General features: G+C 41.4%; 1 protein-coding gene across 5 annotated transcripts in view; it reads left to right on the forward strand.

Annotated features, from left to right (window-relative positions):
- Window positions 1-3,530: 3,530 nt before the first annotated feature.
- CCSER2 (coiled-coil serine rich protein 2) overlaps window positions 3,531-21,263 on the forward strand; it is a 61,812-nt gene continuing 44,079 nt past the window's right edge. For 3 of the 5 annotated variants that reach the window (XM_084210734.1, XM_084210733.1, XM_084210730.1), the window contains exons 1-4: window positions 3,558-3,643; window positions 4,282-4,466; window positions 15,137-16,613; window positions 17,514-17,716. In XM_084210734.1, coding sequence (XP_084066860.1) covers window positions 15,176-16,613; window positions 17,514-17,716 — 1,641 coding nt within the window. In that variant the 5' untranslated portion in view covers window positions 3,558-3,643; window positions 4,282-4,466; window positions 15,137-15,175. Of the gene's footprint in view, window positions 3,644-4,281; window positions 4,467-15,136; window positions 16,614-17,513; window positions 17,717-21,263 lie in introns of all 5 variants that reach the window. The other 2 variants (XM_084210732.1, XM_084210731.1) reach the window with 2 other exon arrangements.

Below are 21,263 nucleotides of genomic sequence, written 5' to 3' on the forward strand. Positions count from 1 at the left end.
ATGTGGAAAATATAAGGGATATATTCCTTAATGAAAAACAAAATTGTAGAGATTCAAATTATGAAGACAGCTGAAAGTTCATTTTTGATGCCTGTTGATGAATGCATTTTACAAAATCATGAGACATTTTGAAATGAAGAATTATAACCCCTAACCATCCAACTGCATGCACTGTCATATATTTAATCAAAAGTGCACCTAGACCCCAAGAAGCATATGGTTTCTAATTTTAACATCTGTTTCCCTTTTCTTGAATGTTGGTGAGCTAGGGAGAATCCATGCTGCAGTATTTTGTAAAAGTAAAATGCCCAAGATTAACATTATTACTTATATGTGGGGGAAAAAAACATTGGCACCTGGGTGCTTAGGCCTTTTGAACTTGAAAGAATGCAAACCAAGAAAATATAGCTCATCTGTCAGCATAAAATCTGAGTTCAAGCAGAATGTGTTTGAATGCAGTAACAGAAAGTGGATGCACAAAGTAAAAGTGAAATTATTATGAACAGATTACTTTGCAGCAGTCACAGCATATGAGCTATGGAGCAAGGATTTTTTTATGGACATCATGGCAAAGATAATTTTTATGAAGTGATGCAGGAAGCAGACTGTCCTTGCTTTGAGGATCATTTTAACTCAAGCAGACTCACTTAGCTTCATTGTAATGAAGAGAATTAGGGATATCTAGTTCATATTTTCTAGAGTGTAGGGCTCTGCTACATGGTCAAATTTGAGAACTCCTTCTCTCCTTTTCCACTAGAGTGGAGTCCCTGGCATGTGAACTCTTGGGGCTGGGAGAATGTTTGTGTGAATATCACTGACTGCCCATCCAGCTCTTCTCGGGGGGGTTGGTGTCACCAACTGCTGTGTCTCTGGCTTTGGGGGCAGCACACTGCCAGGTCAGTGAGCAAAGGGGATAATAACAAGCTTTTAGTCCATCTCCCAGTGTAATATAATGTCCATTTAAATCAATTTAATAGAAAATCAATTCAAGGTGAAGACCTCAAGCTGAAAACATCTGATAATAAACTGGTAGGAAAAGATACTGCAGCTGATCATAGCCGGCCCTCAGTCTGCAGTCTGTCTGTAGGAGGGTTAACACCAATTCCTGAGGCAAGCAGTCAGAAGCTGGAGTTTGTATGTAATGCTTCCTTTTTCAAAAACTCTGAATTCTGTCTCAAGACTGGATCTTAATCTTTAGCCTATATAAGTATGGAAATCTGTTAAATGCCTAAACAGATAGTGGAGGTTGTCGAATCTGTCCTAAAATATCTCTAGGCTGCTTTCTTCTTTTACATGTGTAGTTTTCTTTCAGAGCTCTGTTTCATAATTATTTCCAGATTATAAAAGCATGAGCTGGAGTTAAAAAATGTGGTTGTACCACCACTTCCAGGTCAGCACACACAGCATATGTGCCTCCTTTGTGCTGGTTACAAGTGTTCCTGGTTCTCTGATCTTTATTCCTTGATCTTGCCCACTGTGCCTCAGAGATGCACCAGGGGAGCTCCACAATTGCTTTGTGAGAGAGAACTTCAAGTACTGACGTGGAAGAAACACCCGCCAGTGCCTGCAGAAAGGCAGTGGGAAATATAACTCTCCCAGTGAGGCTCTAATAGAGTTTCTTTAATTTTTGGGAAGGAAATGGAGAAGAAAGTTATTAGAAAGAAATTTCATGGGGAATGGGGAAGTTTTGATGAACAAAGTACAGAAAAATCAAATCTATGCTAATGCAGTTGATGCTCAGAAGCTGAGAATGACTGGCAAGAAAGGATGATTGTGTGGTTAAAGCACCCATGCCTGACTGAGGAAATCTGAGTTCATTTCCTGGCTTTGCTATCTCTTCAGCTTTGAGCAAGAGATTTAATCTCTCTGCTTGCCTTTTTTTTTTTTTTTATCCCCTTCCTGTACCACAGGAGAGTCATTTTACTTACGATTGTTCTAAGAATAAATGCATTAATGTGACCAGTACATTTAAGTTTAAGCAGGGAAAAAAAAAACCCACATAAAAGCTTCAGTTTTCATTCCTTCTTTTTCTATAAAGGCCTTTCTGCTGCCTATGGGGCAAATGTACCAAAGTCTTCATGCCCTGTGTCTAGAAAGATGAGGAGGTGCTTGCAGCGTCTGGGCTGACATCTGGGCACGCCCAGCTTCTAGTTAAGAGGTGAAGAAGGCTTATCAATTACAGGGTGTTGGTTTTTTTTCTAGACAAACATAGCCTGAGGTGGCTGCACAGCTTCCTCCCTCTAGGAGGCTTGGCGAAGCAGGCAGGCAAAAGCTTTGAAAAATTGGCTATCAAAACTTTTGAGAGAAATGAAACTTAGAACACCCAATGTTGAAGCACAGCAGTATGAGATGGTGAAATGCTGTGACAATGAAGGCCCCAAAACAGGAGAGATGCAGAAACTCAAGCCCCCAGGCAGAACATTGAGGTGTAAATAATGACTCAGTGATTCACCTCACTGGCAAGGAACTTCCTGAACCTTCTGTCAGTGCCTTCTAATTCCTAGCACAGGCAGAAAATTTGAGGAAATTAAACTCTCAATTAGTACTGTGAGCACTGGCATGGAGAATTCCTGGTCTCCCGTGGATGACTGCAAGAGTCCTTCAGGATTTTTGTACAGCTGGGTCACCACCTCTCTCCTTTGAGTGCCTCTGCTGTAGGGTGAGCAGCAGGACCAAGGCAGGGACCATCCCAATCCCCATGCTGGGCACTGCTGGGGCTGCACCTCGAGTGCTGTCTTCAGTTCTGAGCCCCACTTTACAAAGGACATTGAGGGGCTGCAGTGTGTCCAGAGAGGGGCAACAAGGCTTGTGAAAGGTTTAGAAAATATGTCTTGTGAGGAACAGCTGGGGGAGCTGGGGTGGTTTAGTCTTGAGGAGGCTCAGCCTGGGGGACATCATCGCTCCCTGCAGCTCGCTGAAAGCAGGTTGTACTGAGGTGGGGCCGGCCTCTTCTGCCGTGCCTGCAGAGAGGACAGGAGGAAACGGCCTTAAACAGGAGAGGTTCCGATTAGATCCTAGCAGACAATTTTTTCACTGTCTGGGTGGTTGGGCACTGGAGTAGGTTGTGCAGAGAAGTGGTATGGGTTTGTCGCGGGGATCTGGCGCTGGGTGATGGCTCAGGGCTCACACAGTAGCGTTGGGCGGATGGCCGCACTGGCTGATGTCAAAGGTCTCTTCCACCCCTGACGGTGCCATGATTCCACCCTTCCATGCCGCAGGGCCGGGACACCCGCAGGCCCATTCCTGCAAGGCTTTTAACAACTCCCATTTGCCCTTGGTTCTGCCAGCCAGCTCGACGACTACTGGGGCAGGCTGGCAGAGGCGGCCCGTGGGCCTCGCCCGCCCGGCGGCAGCGTCACACGGCCGAGCTGCAGCGGCCGCGCTAGGCCAGGCGCCCGGCGGCTCCCGGGGCACGCCTGAGGAGCGATGGGGGCGATGAAGGAGACGGGGCGATGCCTCCCGTTCGCGCCGCCGCCATGGGCAGGGCGGGGCGGCCACGCTGACGTCAGGGCGGGCGGCGGGGCGCGGGGCGGCTGCGTGTTCCCGCCCTCCGCCCCTCCCTGCGCGGGCCGGGCCGGCCGGCGGGACCCGAGGGCGCGGAGCGGGCCTGCCCCGCGAGGCGACGCGGCCCGGCCGTCCGGCGGTGAGTGCGGGGCGGCCGCGCCGCCACCCCCGCGCCCTCATCGGGGGCTCTGTGCCCGCGGGGAGCGGCCGCTGTCCTCCTCCCAGCGCCGCCGCCCTGCGCCGGGGCGGGGGTCGCGGCTCGGCCGGGGATGCTGCGGCAGCGGGGGCCGCGCGGGCCGTGGGAGGCCGGGGCCGGGCGGGCGGGGCGGCCTCAGCGCTCGGCTCCGGGCCGGCTGAATGTCACGGGCGAGCCGCCCGCCGTGCCCGGGCTCGGGGGCAGCCTGGCACGGCGGGCCCGGCGCCGGGAGCGCCCCGGTGCCGGCTCTGCGGTGCTTGGCGCGTCCTGCAGTTCGGTGTTCAGGGAGACGCACCTGCAGGTGCCTTGGGAGCAGCTGCTGCGAGCTCCCCGGCCGCAGAGGTCTTGTAGCGTGAGGTTTCGTATCTCGAGGGTTTTAATCTCCGGAAAGGGGAAGAAGCAAAAGCACCCAGTGTGTTTTCAAAGATAACAGTTTAAAAAAAATGGTGACGGTGGAAAAGAATTATAATGGTGGCATTTCTGCTTTAGCAGTGATCTGTTGAGATTTATACCATGGGGATGTTCTGTACGTTGTGGTGATTTCGCTTTAATGACACTGAGACTTTGCTTTCGTCACCCAGAGCCTGCTGTTCACTTCGTGTTCTGTCAAATGTACTTTGGCACACAATGAAACGTAGGCAACCTCAGCCTTTAACTTTGAGCTGGAGGAGGTCGAGCTGTTTATCTTCAGTTTAAGAAAGCAAAACTGCATGGGGACTTTATGCTCTAGCAGAGCGTTAGTGTCAAGGCCAGACATCAAATTAAGGTAAGGATTGTCAATCTGGTACTCCCTTTGGTATGCTGTGTAAAGATGTAAAGCACTTTTCAGGGGAACTGGTGCATCTTGCAGGGTTAGAGTTTCATGTCTACAGCAGGTTTGTTCTTGATGTCTGTGGGCTTTGAGCCTTGATTTGGAGCAGAATAGAATTTTTTTTGCTATGAAGGTGTTAAAAGTGCAATGAAGTTGAATCTAAGTTTTCATTTTGTTACATTTTTATTATTGGGAGCCGCTTCACATATGTACTGAGACTTTAGTAAATTTCTCTCTTACGGAGAAATATACAAAACTCTTGGGTTAGCCTGAGGCAGTAAATATTTACATTGTTTGCTGATAATGAATGAAATTGACAAGACTTTTTATCGTGTTTGTAATGATCACATGCCTCTAAATTCTATGGGCCCATTTTGAATTACATGCCTCCAAACTGAAGAGGTGATGGCCTAACAAATGGGACATGAGCAACCTAAATGTCAACCAAGGATCTATGTCAATATACAACTTAGAGTAGAAAAGTTGTTTTTGAAGTTGAGGTTTAATTTCTGCTCATGGATAGTATTTTCCATTATAAAAGTATCAATGCTTGGGTTCCAAAAACTGCCCAGTATTGTCTTTTAACTGTAAAGCTGTTGAAAGGGTAGAAATAGCCTCAATTAACATAATGATCTCATTTAATGTATTGTTATACTAATGAGTAATCCTGTTTAATGGAACTGTTCCTGTAAAAGCTCATTGGAGTAAAATCCATTACTTTTGGACCTGATCATCCTTTAAGAGGGATTGGTTATTTGGAATAAACCAGTTAGTAGGAAATGTTGGCACAGGCTCCTTAGATAAAAAGCCATCATGCCATCAAGTCTTGAGATGAACATTGCTTGCCTGGCATCCTTAGAAAGTGTGGATCTCTCAAAATGGAGAGGAGATGAAGGAATATAAGATTACAGAAAGTAATAAGATAAAATATATCAACAGTAGTTGTGGTGTTCTCTTTCAGCCACTATTCACTGTAAACAGCAGCACCATCTTCTTAATTAGAAGCTTTCAGGCAGGGTTAAGTCCCATGCCAACAGGGATGCTAAGGAGATCAAAATACTAATGGTGCTTTTGATAATTGGGTTGAAAATCCTGTATTGTGTTTCAATTGGAGCAATAAAAACAGATTATGTAAATCTCTGGATACCTGCACACATGTATGTTACAGCAAAATCCCAAGAGCATTAAATAGTTATCTCAAATTTGAAGTTTGGCTGGTCAGGAAAGGTCTTTGCATTTCTTCCCAGCTCTTGGACACACACCCCAGCTCACTCTTAAACTGCTACCAAGTGGGTGCATTTGGAAGATATTCTGAGAATGTTGTTTCCTCCTTAATCAAAAGTAGCTGGATTTGCAGAGTTCTGGACTTTGCTCAGTAGTCATTCTCTGTTCTAAAAGGAGGATTCAGCCGGAGCAGTTCTGCTGACAATATCCTATAGGAATTGAAGAAAGCCTCCTCAAGGTGGGGGTTTTGCTTATCCCTGGTCACATGGGGAACTGGTGTTGCAAGTTCTTGCTAAAATGCCTGATTCACTGCAGATTGTTGGGTTTTCATGAGCACTTAGTCTGTGCTGAGCTGAGGTCCTGCTCTGCAGAGTGCATTTTAATGGCCTTTATTGAGGAGGTAGTGGCACTGCTGCCAATGTCCTCACTGCAAGGAGGCTTGGCTTCTTAGGCAGAGGAAATGGCTGATAAGGATTTACTTTGATGAGGTGGCTGAACAACTTATGGATCAGGAATAACCCTTAAAGTCTACATAATTTCTGCAATTATTCCCTGAAGCCTAAGAAATTCTGTGCTTTTAGGCTAATCAGCCCAGATGGCTTGTGACACACACAGCACAAGGGAAGCATCTAGGGAGAACTGAATGTCCCAGCTTCTCTTGACTCAATAATATGTCTACTTTAAGCTGGAGATTCAAAAATCTTTCCTAGATGGATGCAGAGTTTATCATTACAATGTGGATTTAGTTGATAATTCCATTCACATTCTTTTTGTAAGTTGTTTTAAAAATTGGCTTTACTTAAATGCTATTTTTTTCTGATCTCATATGTTAAAATTATTACATAGTCATGTGGATTTATATTTTTGATGAGTTGAGGGTTCCTGTGGCTTTTGAGTAACCTTCATCTCAGTAAGGCAATCTTGCATAGGTAGAAACTTGGCAAGGCCCAGGCTGCTGCTGTTGGTAGCAGGAGACTTGAGGCGAGGAGCACAGTCTGTCAGCCTGCATAGCCTTATCCATCAGTAAACAGAGTTGAAAACAAAACCAAAAATCTTTGTGTAAATCTTTTAATCATGGAAGCTTTCTGAAATTATAATTTGGATATGCATAGCTTTACTATGATTCCATTGAGCACTGATTAAGCAAAACAAGCAATATATATTGCCTTCCTGTAAATTTGAATAAAACACAACATAGATGACTAACTCTGAAACTGATCCTGTGACAAACTGTCACTCCTAACTGAAGTTACATCTCAGTTTCTCAGAGAATCTGGTTTTTTTTTTTCTCCTTCAGTTTCAAACCTCTGAGGACATAACAAATATCTATGTCTTCCACGTTGTAGGAAACTGACCTTGAGAAATACATTCCGGTATAGCTGTTGGTGTATCAGAAAGCTGGAAGGAAAACACAAAACACACATTAAAATCCTGGAGGCTCCCAGTCTGTTGTCAAAAACATCTTGGTATTTGTTATGCTGTGGGAAACATGCAAAGTTGTTTGGTACTCAAGCATTTTCAGGGAGGCTGGTTTTGAGACTGGAAACTGATTTATATCAGTGGAATTGTAGACAGAAGCTGCATTGAGTCCAGCACTAATGAAATAAACTCAATAGCAAGAAAATGATACTTTGAAGATGTGTTTTACAAATAAGCAAGTTTCAGCTGAAAGCTGTAATACACAGGTGTTTGGCTGCAGTATTGTTGATCAAGGTTGGATGTTAAGAAGTCAAACTTCAAATAATACAGTATCCTCAGGAAAACACATAAATGTGAAACAAACTAGTGTGTTTGGTAGCAAGGAGAGTAGGTATCAGGTACTGATACATTGCCTCCTCTGGCCATGTAGGGGTTTTAGAAGCAGTTTTAGTAGTTTTCCTTGGGAATCTGTGCAAGACAATGAAATAACCTTGAAAGAATTGTTACTGGGACTCTGGAACTCCTTGCTTAAGGCAGTCAAGGATGCAGAAGGTTTGGGGGCTCAAGGACAGATTACATGAAATAGTGGACGAGAGATCTGTGGAGAGTTCCTGAACAAGCTGCCTCAAATCTAAGAAATTCTATTAATTGAGAAGAGTTGAAGGTTGAAGAGGTCACATTCTGTCTTTGCCCTAATCATCCCTTCCCTGATGCATTTTTATTTTAAGGCAACCACAGGAGTTAATGGGATTTTTGTATTCCTCACCTCAAAAATAAAATTGACTGGAGGAACTATATGGAGAATTGAACTGGGCATTGAACTGCCATGATCCACACATAGTGAAACTCTGTGATTTATATAGTATTTCCAACTTATGCAGGATTCACTGTCTGTATTTAATGATAGCAGTGTTAAGGATTTTCTCTGTCAGTCCTTTTTCTAGTATTTTTTTTAATCCAGCAGTGGCTGACTTAGCAATATGATTTTTTTAACTCCGTAGAAATGTGCTGATGTGTTCTTGTCTCAGGATCATGATCCTCTGTGAAAAACCGAACTATGCTGAAATAGCATTGGCAATATGTAGGAAAGAAAATCTCAAAACTGTTTTTTTTCTAACTTCTTTCTGCTTCATCTTGTCTAATCTTGCTCAGTTATCACGTGTGAACCTCTTCAGGCTTATTGAAGATATCCCAGTACCAGTGAGTCTATGAATTACATGCAGTCTCTTCCAATTATCTCTGGTTGCCATTCAGCTTAACCTATAACTAGAATTCTTACTCAAGCAGCAGGAGAAAAAGAAAGAATGAGTGTTTGTGGCTGGAGGGGGGAAAAAACCAACTTACATACTGGTTGAAAGCTCAGCCTCACTGAAGATTTAAACCCATGGAAATTCTTAGTCTTAAGATACCCACATAGAAAAATGTTCAACAGCAGTTCAGACAGGAAGCATTGTTTCTGTTATTAGTCATTATTTAATCATTACAAAATATATATTGAAAAATATGTTAGTACCAGTGTGAGAGGCTTCTAGCTCAAGACAGCTCAATGTTTTTACATGGAGAACATGCATCAGTTGAATAAACAAACCAGAGGAGTAGGATGGACAACATGGCAGTCTAAAAAGGGATATTTCCAGTTATAATTAGCTGTATACCAAGTTTCACTTGGCTTTCAGCCTGCCTGTTCTTATCAACAAGAAAATCCTGCTCCAGCTGACATGTTTGTATGTAAGAAGTAGAAAACAGTAACTGGTAACCAGCTCTCTGAGTTTGTTACTGAGTCAGTGGTGAAGTAAATCTTTGCTAGAAGAGTTAGAGATGGGAATAGTATGTTTGAATCACTAGGTAAGAGTGGATAGTGCTGAGGAAAAAAGGTTATTCCTCTGTTCTTAAGTAAAATATTTGCTAGAGAATAGCATGTAATTTTTGCTGGTTTGCAGTAGGACATTGCTTTTGAGACAGATGCAATCTTTCTGGATTTGTTCTTACAAGGCAGATTAAATTACCCATGTGAAATGCTGTTGCTGAAGGACTAATACCATCAGCAGAAGTAGGGGCCTGTTTCTGCTGTCAGTTGCTTTGATGCTGACATAATCACAAAATGTTTTAAGGAGAGATCAGGATCTGACATTTCACTGGTAGAAAGCTTTAATTCTAGACTGCAATTGATGTTTGGGATTTTTCAGTCAATCTTAGCCACAGCATAAAATTTAAATTGGCTTTATGATGGTGATGCCACCTTTAAAACTCTTTTGAAAGGCAGGTTTCTGATTACCTGCTGCCTTATTCTTCATGTAAGAATGCCAAAAATGTTTGAGAAACCTTGGAAAAGAGACTGATGGGAAAGAGGAGAGTTTTTCCAAAATTTCTGTACTTGCACACAAGCATATACACAATTATGGCTTATCTTCCAGGACAGAAATCTCGCTAAATGCAGGGAAGTATTAAGACAGCATAGGAACCTAGATATAAATGTGCTTTATAGTCACAGTATATTTGTTTGGGGTTGTTTTTGGAAGGGCTTGGGAGGTGGTGCTGGTGAATGATTAACAGGTTTTGGCTTCTTTGTAGCTATGTGACTTTGTCTTCAGGTTGCTCGGCATTGGATCTGTAAGGCCGGCAGACAATGCCTGTCTTTTCTTACTTCAGTTTTTCCCCTTTCTGTTTGTTATCCCTGCAGATTTGGTAACAACAAAGAGAAACAAGTAAAGGCTTTTTGTTTCTCCAGCGAAGATGTTGAAAACATCTGCATTTTTGCTATTTAAGAGCTATTAAGCAACCCTAATGAAGAAGCTTGACTTGCTCACTGGGGTTGAATCTCCGGGGTTGGTTCAGTCCACAGGAGGCTGTTCCTTGCATAACATAAGGAGTGAAGTAATCCACATAATAAATTCCTTCTGGCAGGGGTGTTTCTGCACTGGAGCCAGATGTATTGACCATGATTATTATAATTTTCGGATATATGGCAATATATCCCTCCCACTTTTTCCAGCATTCTTGGGGTCAGCACACCTAATGTCGTGCTGTTATCATCTGGGCCTTGTGTTCCTTGGATGCCAGTGACAGCCACTGTGCTCTGGTCTTGTGTTTTGGAGTTGGTTATGCAAGGGCTGCCTGGTGTTTATATCTGCAGAAACAGGCTTGTCATAGCTCATCCAGGTTGAACAAGGTCTGCTGAAGAAAGGAGTTGATGACTTCCTGCAAGAGGATGCATCAGATGAAGAGCAGGTTCAGAGAGGAGTTGTGCATCTCCAATGCTTTATTCCAATTTCTAGCTGACCTGTCCCTGACAGCAGTTAGGCTGTCAACGCTAAGGCAGGAAAGAGTAACTGTCATTGCACTTCACGACTCATTTATCAGCAAACCATAATAACCTGCATTAACACTTAAGAGGAACTTGAAATTGCACTGTCAAGGCTTTCTTCTTGTTTGCAGACCCTGATAGTCTCTTTTACTGGGAGTAATTTGTCTGTACCCTTTGGTATCCTCTTCCATCTTCTTTCTTTGTGTTGAAGCTGTTCCTTGCTGCAGCTGGCTAAACATCTGGACCTTGACTGCCTTCCTCCTTGATAGTTGTGTAAGAATGCCAAAAATCAGTGCAACTTTACTTGTTTGAGAAACAGGTTTGTAGCAGAAGTTTTTCTTGTAGTTAAAATTTGCATGACTTCTTCAATAAAATCTCAAAGGACTTATGATCACTTATACCCTGTTTTGTTTCAATGTTTTGGTTGGGTTTGATGTAAGAATTTGGAGTTTAAAATGCATAGTTTCTGTTTGACTAATATGAAAAGCACAAGTGGGCAACAATTACAAAGTAGCCTTGTCTGGGCAGATAACACTTAGCCCTTTTTTGCTTCCTTAAGGTGCCTGATGCTCTATGTAAACAGCATTAATGGCAGTGAACTGACAGTGTGGCCCTGCGGGATAAAGAGGGAGTTTTTTATTCTGGAAGTATTGTGGTAGCTTTCTTCTACAAAACAGAGCTGCATTTCCCTATTTCTTTTTTTCCAGTAAGTGCTTATGTCCTCTTGCCTTATCAAACATTAAGAATTCTGATGAATAGCAAGAATGCTTTTAGAGTTGACAAGCGATGTCACATTTTTTGCTGGATTGACCAAAGATATTGTTTAATGTTAGAAATACTGAAACTCTTCTCCCTTTATTCATTATCATGTTTTGCCCCTGTCCTTTGACCTAGTGTATTTTGACAGTAAATTGAGCACAAGAGCAGCTTGGATAAGTGGTTGTTTGGTGTTTGCTAGATGAGCCCTTCAAAGTGGGCAGAACCTCGTTAGTGTAAGGGAGGAAAAACAGAAAACAGGCCTTGAGACCTGAAAACAGAATCTCACAATTTGGGACGCAGAAAAGCAAGGTAATTTCAGAGAAATAGAACACGAAGCCCTCCCAGTCTTGGAATTTCTTGCTATACTTCCTCTCTGTGGTACCTTCATAAGGCAGTGTCAGGGAAGCTGGTGTTAATCACTGCAGTTTGGACATAGGAAAGGGAGAGTGGCTGAAATTCAGGGATGCCTTCATAAAGCATTGAGAATTGAGTCAAGAACAAGTGTTTTGGAAATGGAAGACAAGAGAAGGAAGGCGGGCTTGGATGATTTTACTGCAGAGCTGATAAATCTTACTGGATCTTGGAGTGAAGGTGGCACTTTGGACTGAACTGAAACCACTCTGTGCAGAGTAAACAACACAAAAGACTGTAAATACTCAAAGTTCAGTCTTGAAGCCATCAGAATTTCTGGTTGCATTCTGGTTCATTTTAATTCATACAGCACGCATGATTTCCTCAGGATTCATGATCTTGAATTCCCCAGGGCTTGTCATGCTCAGAGCAGGTGTTTGCCAGCTGGATCTCTTGCCAGTTTCTTCCATTCTATTAAGCTCCCATGGTCCTCTTAAAGCTGAAAATTGACTTGCAGTCATGCTGCCCATCTTGCAATGTTCTTAAGTGAGTGTTAAGGAAGCCTTTTGCTGTTTCTGTTGCGAGGACCTCCCAGATTTTTCCCTGTTGACGTTCAATACCTCCCTACATTGGTGGAAATAAGGTATTTTCACATAACTGATGTAATGCATTTTTAATAACCCAGAGGTGTAAGAGGTGGTTTTATAAGCTGTGCACAGGACACAGCTGAAATACATGTGCACTTAAATTTCTGTGAGTGAAACACAGATCTGAAACTGCTGCCATGGCAGTGGGGCTGCAGAGGGGAATTGCTATGGCCTGTCACCAGTCTGTCACATGTCTTCCATCCCTCAGCTGGGTATTCTGCACTGCTGTGACAAGAGGAGGGGAATTCAGTCCCATTCAGGAATCTGGAACTGGAAAATGCTGTTATCTTCCTGGTGGCAGGGATCTTAGGGATTGCAGGATTTTAAGGTGCTTAAGCTTTCAAATGTATGAATCTTTAAGCTGTCTTCTTCTGTAGGGAAGAATCTCGGATGCAAAGCTGGACTTTGCTGGGAAGCTAATGTATAGGAAACTGCCTTCCTGGTGGTGCTGAAACAAACTATGAATGAACTTACAGTGAATGTTGTGCTTGCTAGTTGAAACTAAGAGTGCAGGATTTTGTTGAGGTGTAAATTAGCCTGTAGAGGAAGTACCAAGGAGGGTGAGAATTAATATCCTTTCGCTTATCACCAGGATCTTGAATATCCTTGAAGGTAAGGATGTAGCAGCTTTTCAGTTAATTCAGATTATACTTCAGAGGGGGTCTGTGGATTTTAACTCCTTTTCCCTGGATCATTATGTAGGGCTAGGCTCTTTATAATTAGCTTAATTCCTGATTAGGCTTATGTGCACTAGATAATGTATTTCCCAAGGCAAAGAATATAAAACTTGTTTGCCCAAATGTCAGTTTTTAAAAAATCCATAGATTACTTAAGTCTAAAAATACTTTGAATTTCTTTATAGTACAGTAGGCTGCAATTTAAATTGTATTGAACTTGAATCTCCTGGGATGCAGAAATCATGCTCTAACTGGTAACAGTGCTGCTTGATAAGGGAGTTTAATTGTGAGGCTGGTGTAATCTTTCCTAGTAAACATAGCTAAAGATTAAGGAAGTTTTAGAGAACTTAAGAAAATTCCTCATTTTCTGGAAAACACCAGACATGATGCTGTTAAGTTTTAGTGTTTTTTTTGATGACATTGTGTTTCAATGAAACAAATGAAACCTGGACTTGAGGAGGTGGCACAGTAGTTACAGTTATGTAGCTAATAAAATACAGAGAGGTATTGTTTGTTTTTTAATTTAATTATCTGAAGTGTTCTGGGCTATCAGTATGGTTTTGTTGAAGATAATGTGTTGTCTTTGCCCAATCAAGGATAAATGAGCAAGAGCCCTTCCTAGAGAACTGAAAGGTCTCCTTTTCAAGTTTAATTTGCAGCACTTGGTGGAGGATTAAAGTAATCTAATTAAATGGCCTCATTTAAATTTTGCAGTCACCTAAGAGATGGTAGACAGATGTGAAAAGGGAATTATCCATAAAGCATGCAAGTTAAATTAGCAGCTTTCTAATTTAACTTTTTCAATTTGGAAGATTTCTTCACAAGACTTGCCTTTTCTTTAGAGTTAGGTTATCTTCTGAGGGATCTGCACTATGAGGACTGCTGGGAATGAATTCATCAGCATATTAAAGGCCATTTTTTATTCATGGAGTTATTAAAAAAAAGGTGTACTTTATTGTATGTAGTTGACATGAAGTAAGATCTTTGATGTTGCTATTAGAGCCTGATTATATTATTTTCCTGTGCAAGGTATGCGGGTAGGTAGGAAGTCTGACATTAGACCCTTCAATCCACATACAGGCAGGTGTCATACATGTGAATGAAATGTTCTGGTTGTCCCGGGGGAAGTACTTGTGTCCTTCTTTGCACACCTGGGTGAGGGCAGTGTCTCTGGTGTGCAAGAATTCACTAAGTCTTTGAAAAGTCAGGATTTGCGTATTTCAAAATGGAAATGCACACACCAGTTGCAGAATGTGGATTCTGGTGTTTTAACAAGTTAGGAGCCCCTAAATGCCCTGTCTGCAGTGCCTTTCTCTTTCTATCTTGGTAATGTAGATCTGCTTCCAGAAGAACTGCTCTGGGGCATCCTATTCACTGACAAATCCTCAGGGTATTTCAGTTTGCATGAATTTAATACCACTTCGATCTTATCTTTGATTTTATCTTCAACTGTATCACTAAGAAATTAAGTCTTGCAGATTGGGGAGTGATTCTCTTTAGGGTAACACTTGCTGTGGTTATAGAAGATAGTCTGTGTACTTTGAATAAATAGAACTTCAGAATTGCTTACTAACACTGACCTTATGCAACTGTTGCACTGTACTTCAGGTTTATGTGTGAATAAGATGATTTCCAAAATAGACTACAGTCTCCATACAAAAAGAAAACAATTGCTAGGAATGTGAATCTTGATTTGGGGAGATCTGTAAGGTCTGGGAAGAAAAAACGTTGAGGTGAGATGTATGATGAGTAGTTATTTCCTATATTTTAAGCATTGGGGAAAGGGAAAACAATCTCAAAATTAGCTTTTAGTCAGATTTTAGTTTTTTTCAGGTTTTTGCTATGTCATATTTGTGGCTTTTTAAAAAATACTAAATCTTAAATTTATAACTTAATAATTTTAACAGTTGAAAGTTCAGATTGTTACTGAGAATGGGTTAAAAAATATCCAACAAAAAATCATCCAACCTCTTCTCAAGTTTATTTTATAAATTACAAAAGGAAAACAAAAGAAGATGGTTTATGTAGAGAATGAAAGTTGTGAGAGGGAGCTGTCATCTGAAGAACATATTGCCAGATAACTGCTGGAACTCTGGAGTTCACAAAATGTGTCTGGGTTACTCTTTATCAGCATGGTGGAGTTAGGCACAGAAATCTTGGAAGCATATAGCTGCAAATTTATAGAAAACTGTGTTAAATGTATGGTTGATTCAGGTTTAATGTTGTTTAATTTTTCTTTCTTAGATTCAAGCACCCTTTAAGGACCAATGTACCCAATAGCTCATGGAAGAAAAAAATCAAAACAGGACATCCTTGGTTTCCAGGCTTCCGAAATATGGAACGAAAACTTTAGGGGCTGTTTTGCAGCCGATGCCAAACGGGACGGCCGTGAACTTAGCAGGGAGTAATGGTGGCAAAAATTTCAGCAAGCACAATGGCACTGTTGGAATGTCTTCCTTTGCTTTCAACTGGAAAAAATCAAATAAATATCAGCTTAACGATCAGAATGGGAGAGAGGCCAATGCCAGACGCAACTCTAATGAAAAATTAATTGATTCTGAGAAGTACCCTCAATCTCAAGGAGCATTGAGCAATGATGAGCTCAGGGTGGGTTTGAACAGTACTGCTTCAGTTGTATCAAAAGCAGCAAAGCAAACCAATATGTTTGTATCTTCTACTGAGGACATAAATCCAAAGTCTATACCTGGACTCTCTGGTTCAGCTAAGTTCACCAAAGGTACCCTGTCAGGAAGGACATACTCTGGACTCAATGCTCCAAGATCAAATTTAAATGGATTTTATGGAAATCGGCCTGTGGTAGGTTTGCAGAGACCTAGAGCTAATTCTGGTGCCACAAGGACAAGTTCAGGAGAAAGCCTGGCACAATCTACTGACAATGCCAGCAAGGCTTTTTCCTGTGACAAAATGGTAAGATCACAAAGTTTTTCACATTCCATTCAGAATTCTTTCCTTCCCACTGCATCTCTAACCAGGTCACATTCCTTTAATAAAGCTGTGGATCTTACAAGGCCTTATCATAGTCAAAATCTCGCTGCCAGGACGTCTCAGAGGTCTGCTCTGCTGTCAAGAAATGCGTGTCAGTTGGATGTACCCAATGGAAATGAGCCGCTGAAGTATGGATTTACCAGACCGTACTCGACTGTGTCAGTTCCCTGCTCCAAGAAACCCCCACTGTCAAATGGATCTGGGTCAGCACCTTCCTTTGGATACAGATTAAGTCGGCCTTCTCTGCTGAAGCCTACCAGGCAGCGCTTTGCTGGGAACGCCGTTGTGGATGGCAGCAAAAGTGCGGCTCCGGACACGTGCCTGGTGGAGAGCTCAGAAATTTCAGCAAACATCAACAGAGCTGTTGATAAAAACAGCATTCTAGAGAGCAGGGCTCAAAGAACAGAACCTGGGGAGGCCCTGCATGAAACTCTGGGAAGGCATGGGTCAAAAGTGATGTGTATGAGCGATGATGGAGATGAAATATCGATATCTTCTTTGTCATCCTCTGAGAAAAACGATTTGAGTGAAGACTTCAGTGACGATTTCGTAGATATAGAAGAGGCAAACAGAACTGTACAAATCCAGCAGAAGGAGAACTGTCTTCAGGAATTAGAGCATGGGAGCAGAACATCCATCGAGCCCTTCACCTCTCTCAAGGAAGGTGGAGGATCTCACTGTAATGCTGATGACTGGCTTGATATAAATGTGTCTGGTAAATACCTTTTTTATGTTCTGTGCAAAATTTTACATGCTAAATCAAAATTCTGTAATGATAATTAAGTTGTTTAATGTAATTACCTATTGCTTATGATTTGTTTCAGAATGGAACTGCTCCATGCTGACATATGTGTTTGCTTGTGCCTTTTCTGCATTATAGTTTTTTCCCAAGCATTACTTTGAAGAGATCTTTGTGATAAAAATGAAGGTGACCTCCTTTAAACACATTTGTGTTGTGGTTGTGGGATTCCTCATATCCTTGCTATGCCATTCATTTTCTGGGTTGATGATATTTTAAGAAAATTTCACCTTGTGCTCTCTCCACCTCTGTAGGCAGAGAACAGCTGTAACTGCTTCTGAGTAGTGGAAATAAGTGTAGGATGTGTAATTGAATTTGTTCAGTTATAAACAGGATTGTTACAGGTCTTTTTTGTTTTTTTCTGATGCATATTAGTTCTTTAAAAATGAGTTGAAGACACAAGAAGATGCTTTTGAAAGTCACATTTTCAAATCTTTGATGGGCTTCTCATGATAAAAGCTTTTTTGAGAGATGTTGCAATTGGAAGACTAGATGCAAAGGATATATTTTTGGACCCACCTTCTAATATGTTAAAGAGATGCAGATTTCTAGAAAGTAGCTTCCACAGTGGGTGAATTAGGGCAGTGTGAAAGGTTAGCAAAGATGTAGCTTGGAAGATTCTTTGGTTGTAGCTACCAAACCAGCTTGAGTTTTTCCCCCTTCTGGGATGAGGGAACAATACTATAGAAAGCTTTCAGGTATTTCTGCTACAGGACTGCTCCAGTAAAGGCAGCACACCAGTAAGAGGCATTTTAATGTTTATTTTTTGAATATTGGATTGTTTTTGTAATCTTAACTGATGCTGTTCTCTTTAAGCAGTGGATGACAACAGTGAAAGCACAAAACACACTACTGAGAATGTCATCTCTTCAGAGATGAACTACAGAGCTGGCTCCTCCTTTGAGCTTTCTCCATCTGACAGCTCTGATGGCACATACATGTGGGATGAAGAAGGGCTGGAACCTATAGGAAGCGTCCATCCGTGTGGAAGTTACGACTCTTCAGAAATGAACAGCATAGTATGTATCTGTATTCATAACTTGCATTGCTACAGTGTGTTGAGTTTATTGCTTATTAAGTATATTTTTTTAATATTAGTTCTTTTTTAAAAAAAATATAATTGTTTCCTCTTTCCGCTTTGTGAAACTTCTCGTTTAGGAACTCCTGTTTCTGGACCAGGTGACCTTGATCGGGCTGTTTGCACACATTTTTTTCTTTCCTGATTCTAAAGTCAGGACAAAGCATGTCCTTTCTTATGCAATCTCATAGCAGTGCTCACAAAGAGTAAAGGAATTTGATTTCTGCAAAGTATAGGTTCAACACCTCCTAGAAATCTCTAAACGTAGGAGTGAAAAAGCCAGAAAATAGCTGTTGCCTCTGTGGCTTCTTGCATTTGTTGTTCTGTAGTGTGTGCTCATAGATGCCTTGTGAGCTGAAGCAGACATTTGATTTCTCTCTTCATTCAGTCATAGCATCTTTGAGGTAGAGACCTGGCTGTAGCTCACTGTAGCAGGGCTCTTTGTGCATCTCCAGTGGGATACACAAATGCAACACCACCTTTTTCTAGCTGCTAAACTCAAACTAATGAGCAAGAAGCATCATGAAATATGAGGAGAGTGGAAGGAGAGTTGTTGCTGTGCTGTGATCCTCCATCTGAGATCAGGGAGCCAGCCTTGGAATTTTAGTGGGCCTGAAGAATATTCTGTCTGCCTGCCCTGTTTGTACTCCTTTATCTGCACAGACTTCTGAATCAAGCAACTGGATTTTATTAACATGATGTTAACAATCAGAAGGTTTGACAAAACCATTTTGGTTTAATTGATGTGTCATGCTTCGTGAGTTTCAGGCGTGTTGGGTACTGTGTCACCACTGCCAGTTTAGTAATGTAAATACCACTTTCAGACTTGGGCACAGATAGGTAATTACATTCTTTGTGTGTAACTAAATATCAATTCCTGATACATTTTCAGCTGCTTGTGGTATTGTTTGCTCTCTGTCTTAAGTTATGATGTTGGGATCTAGTTGTTGAAAGAGTTTAGCAGTGGTTATAAAATTTTGTGGCAATTGTGACCAACTTAAAAAAGCTGTTAGAGATTTTTGTAGAGTGAGTTTTGTAGCTTTATTGGTGTTTATAGAGAAAAGTTTCATGGAGGCCACTGCAAAACTAAATAGCCTTAATGCAGACACATGCATGCACATGCCAAGAAAAGAAGGAACTTTTTAAACTTTGTCCTTGGTAAGTTTTAAACATAGGTATTTTGATACATACTCTGAAAAGTAACAAACGGAAGACCCTTCTTTACTGTGCTTTCAGAGTATATATGTAGGTTTTGATATGTGTAACCCCTATGAATTAATTTGTGCATGGGTATGAGTTCCTATTGAATCAATGTGCTGATTAACAGAAGCTGTTGTAAGCAGATGAGAGGTGTATTAGAAGCCTTTGATATTCTTGTTCACTATTTTGGATTATTTCTTTGTTTATTGAATGTGAACAGTTTTTAGACAGGGCTTAAGAATGGAAGAATGTATTTACTAGTTTTAGAGGAAGGGGACAAAGGAGATTTTAAGACTTGATGTTGAGTCTAGAAGATCATGTATTGTTGCTACCCATTTTGATTTTTTATCTTGTTTCTGTTTCTGCTTTTCCTGAATTCAGTGCTTACTGTACTGTGACATTTATCTGAATGAGAAAGGCATCAATACCACATTTTATTTTTGCAAGACAGAAATGTATTTTCAGTAGCTTGGATTTTGAGGGGGGGAAAATGGAGCTCTGAAATGTTGAATTGCCTCTTAGTAGTGGGCTTTTTTTGTTGTTGTTTGTTTGTTTTATTCCCTGTACTTGTTGGTTTTGGTAGAAATTATGATATATTTGATGTCTTTAGCCTGAAGATTAAACAGTGATCTTTTCTAATCTGAAGATGCAGAAGAATTTCTGATGCAGATTTTAATTCTTTCTGAAAAACAGTACTCTTGAGTAGGTTACTGAAAGCTTTTGTTCCATGTTTTTCCTTTTCTCTGCAAGCAGGGAGTATAAAGACAAAAAAGTGAAGGCATTGAGAATAATTATTGTGATTAGTCAACACGTCAGATGTTTTGATTGCTGGGAGATACGTGATCAAATTATGCAGTTTCTATCCTCTAGTGTGGTGAGTTGAAAGCAGTTCATATCTGTGTGTCAAAATCCAATTGATGAGAGTCAGATTTAAGAATTTGGAGTGCTTGGGCTAATGCCAGCCAGCCTGCCCCTTGGATTTAGTATTTCCAGGGCAGTCACCAAAGCAGTAGTTCTGGAGCTCCTGTGGCACCAGGCTGGGGTGAGTAAAAGCAATGTGGCTGACTGACAGTTCAGGGAACTGTGTGCTGAGTAATTGGTCATGTTTACTGCATGATCTTTGCCTTTTTCTTCCTCATTTCCATCCTGCTGTTGTTTTGGTAGTCTTTTAAGCTGTATCCTTCTTAGTATCAACAAATACTGAATTCTAAATGCTTTTCCTAAGCTTTTCCATAGATGGCAGTGCAGCCCCCACTAGGGTGATCTTGGAAGGGCAGCTTTTGCAGAGGGGATTTTAACTGGGCTTCTGAAATGAGAACCAGCATAGGAAGGCAAGAGCAGGAGCGTGGTGGCCTCTGAAGCTCATTGTTCCTTTTTGGGGAGTAGAAAAGACAATGTCTTTGCTATTCTCAGTGCATCTTGGTTTTAAAGACATGGGGATGAAGAATAAATTTGGCCTTTTATAGTACAGTTCTTCTGTTCTTGACTTACAGCTGTGGAGAAAATAGGTAATCCAGTGCTGGAAGTTTAAGAGTCATACAAATCTAAATAATATCACAGGGAGGACTTAGAGCTTGGTAGGAATGTGTGGCGTTTTTCTAAGGATTAACATATTTTTATTGTCTAATTGCATAGCAGAAAATAATTCCACTATCCCTGTCGTTCTATTTCCACTTTTGAATGGAAATTTTGGTTATTTTGGATAACTTTCGTAGTTCTGAGCTGCTTTCAAATTTCTAAGCACTGATTTTGTCGGTGGCCTTTACAGTTTTTTTACCAGCTGGTTTTTGCTGCTGAGCACTAAGTTCAGTTCCGTGTGAGCAGACTGATGCTTAGCAGAGCAGTTGATGGCTCTGTAGCGTGGCAGGAAGGGAAGCATTTATCCATAGGTGCTCTCACTTGATTTTAGCTGTGCTGTTTGCTCCTGCCCTGGGTTTTAGTCATTGACAGCAGTGCCTAATTCCTTTGCTGCTTCATGGCAGAAAGCTGCTCAGCAGTGCCAGGTACAACTCCTGGTTGTAGTTTAGTTTTGCTAGATTTTTGTTTTCATTAATTTTTGTCTGAAAATACTGTTCACCATACATGTAAGCAATGTGTTCTCAAACAGGCATCCTCACTGGAGTCTCATGGCTCCTTTGCTTGCCCTCTCTTGCTGTAGCAAGGTTTGAAGTGTTTTCTCATCTCCAGCACATTAAGTAGACGCATGAGAAAGAGAAGCTTTAATGTGTGTTTGTTCAGAGTGAAGCTTTGAATGTTTTTGCAAGTGCAAGTCCTTGTTTACATTGAGA

The sequence above is a fragment of the Fringilla coelebs genome (assembly GCF_963513975.1).
Source record: "Fringilla coelebs genome assembly, chromosome: 8".
Lineage (NCBI taxonomy): Eukaryota > Metazoa > Chordata > Aves > Passeriformes > Fringillidae > Fringilla > Fringilla coelebs.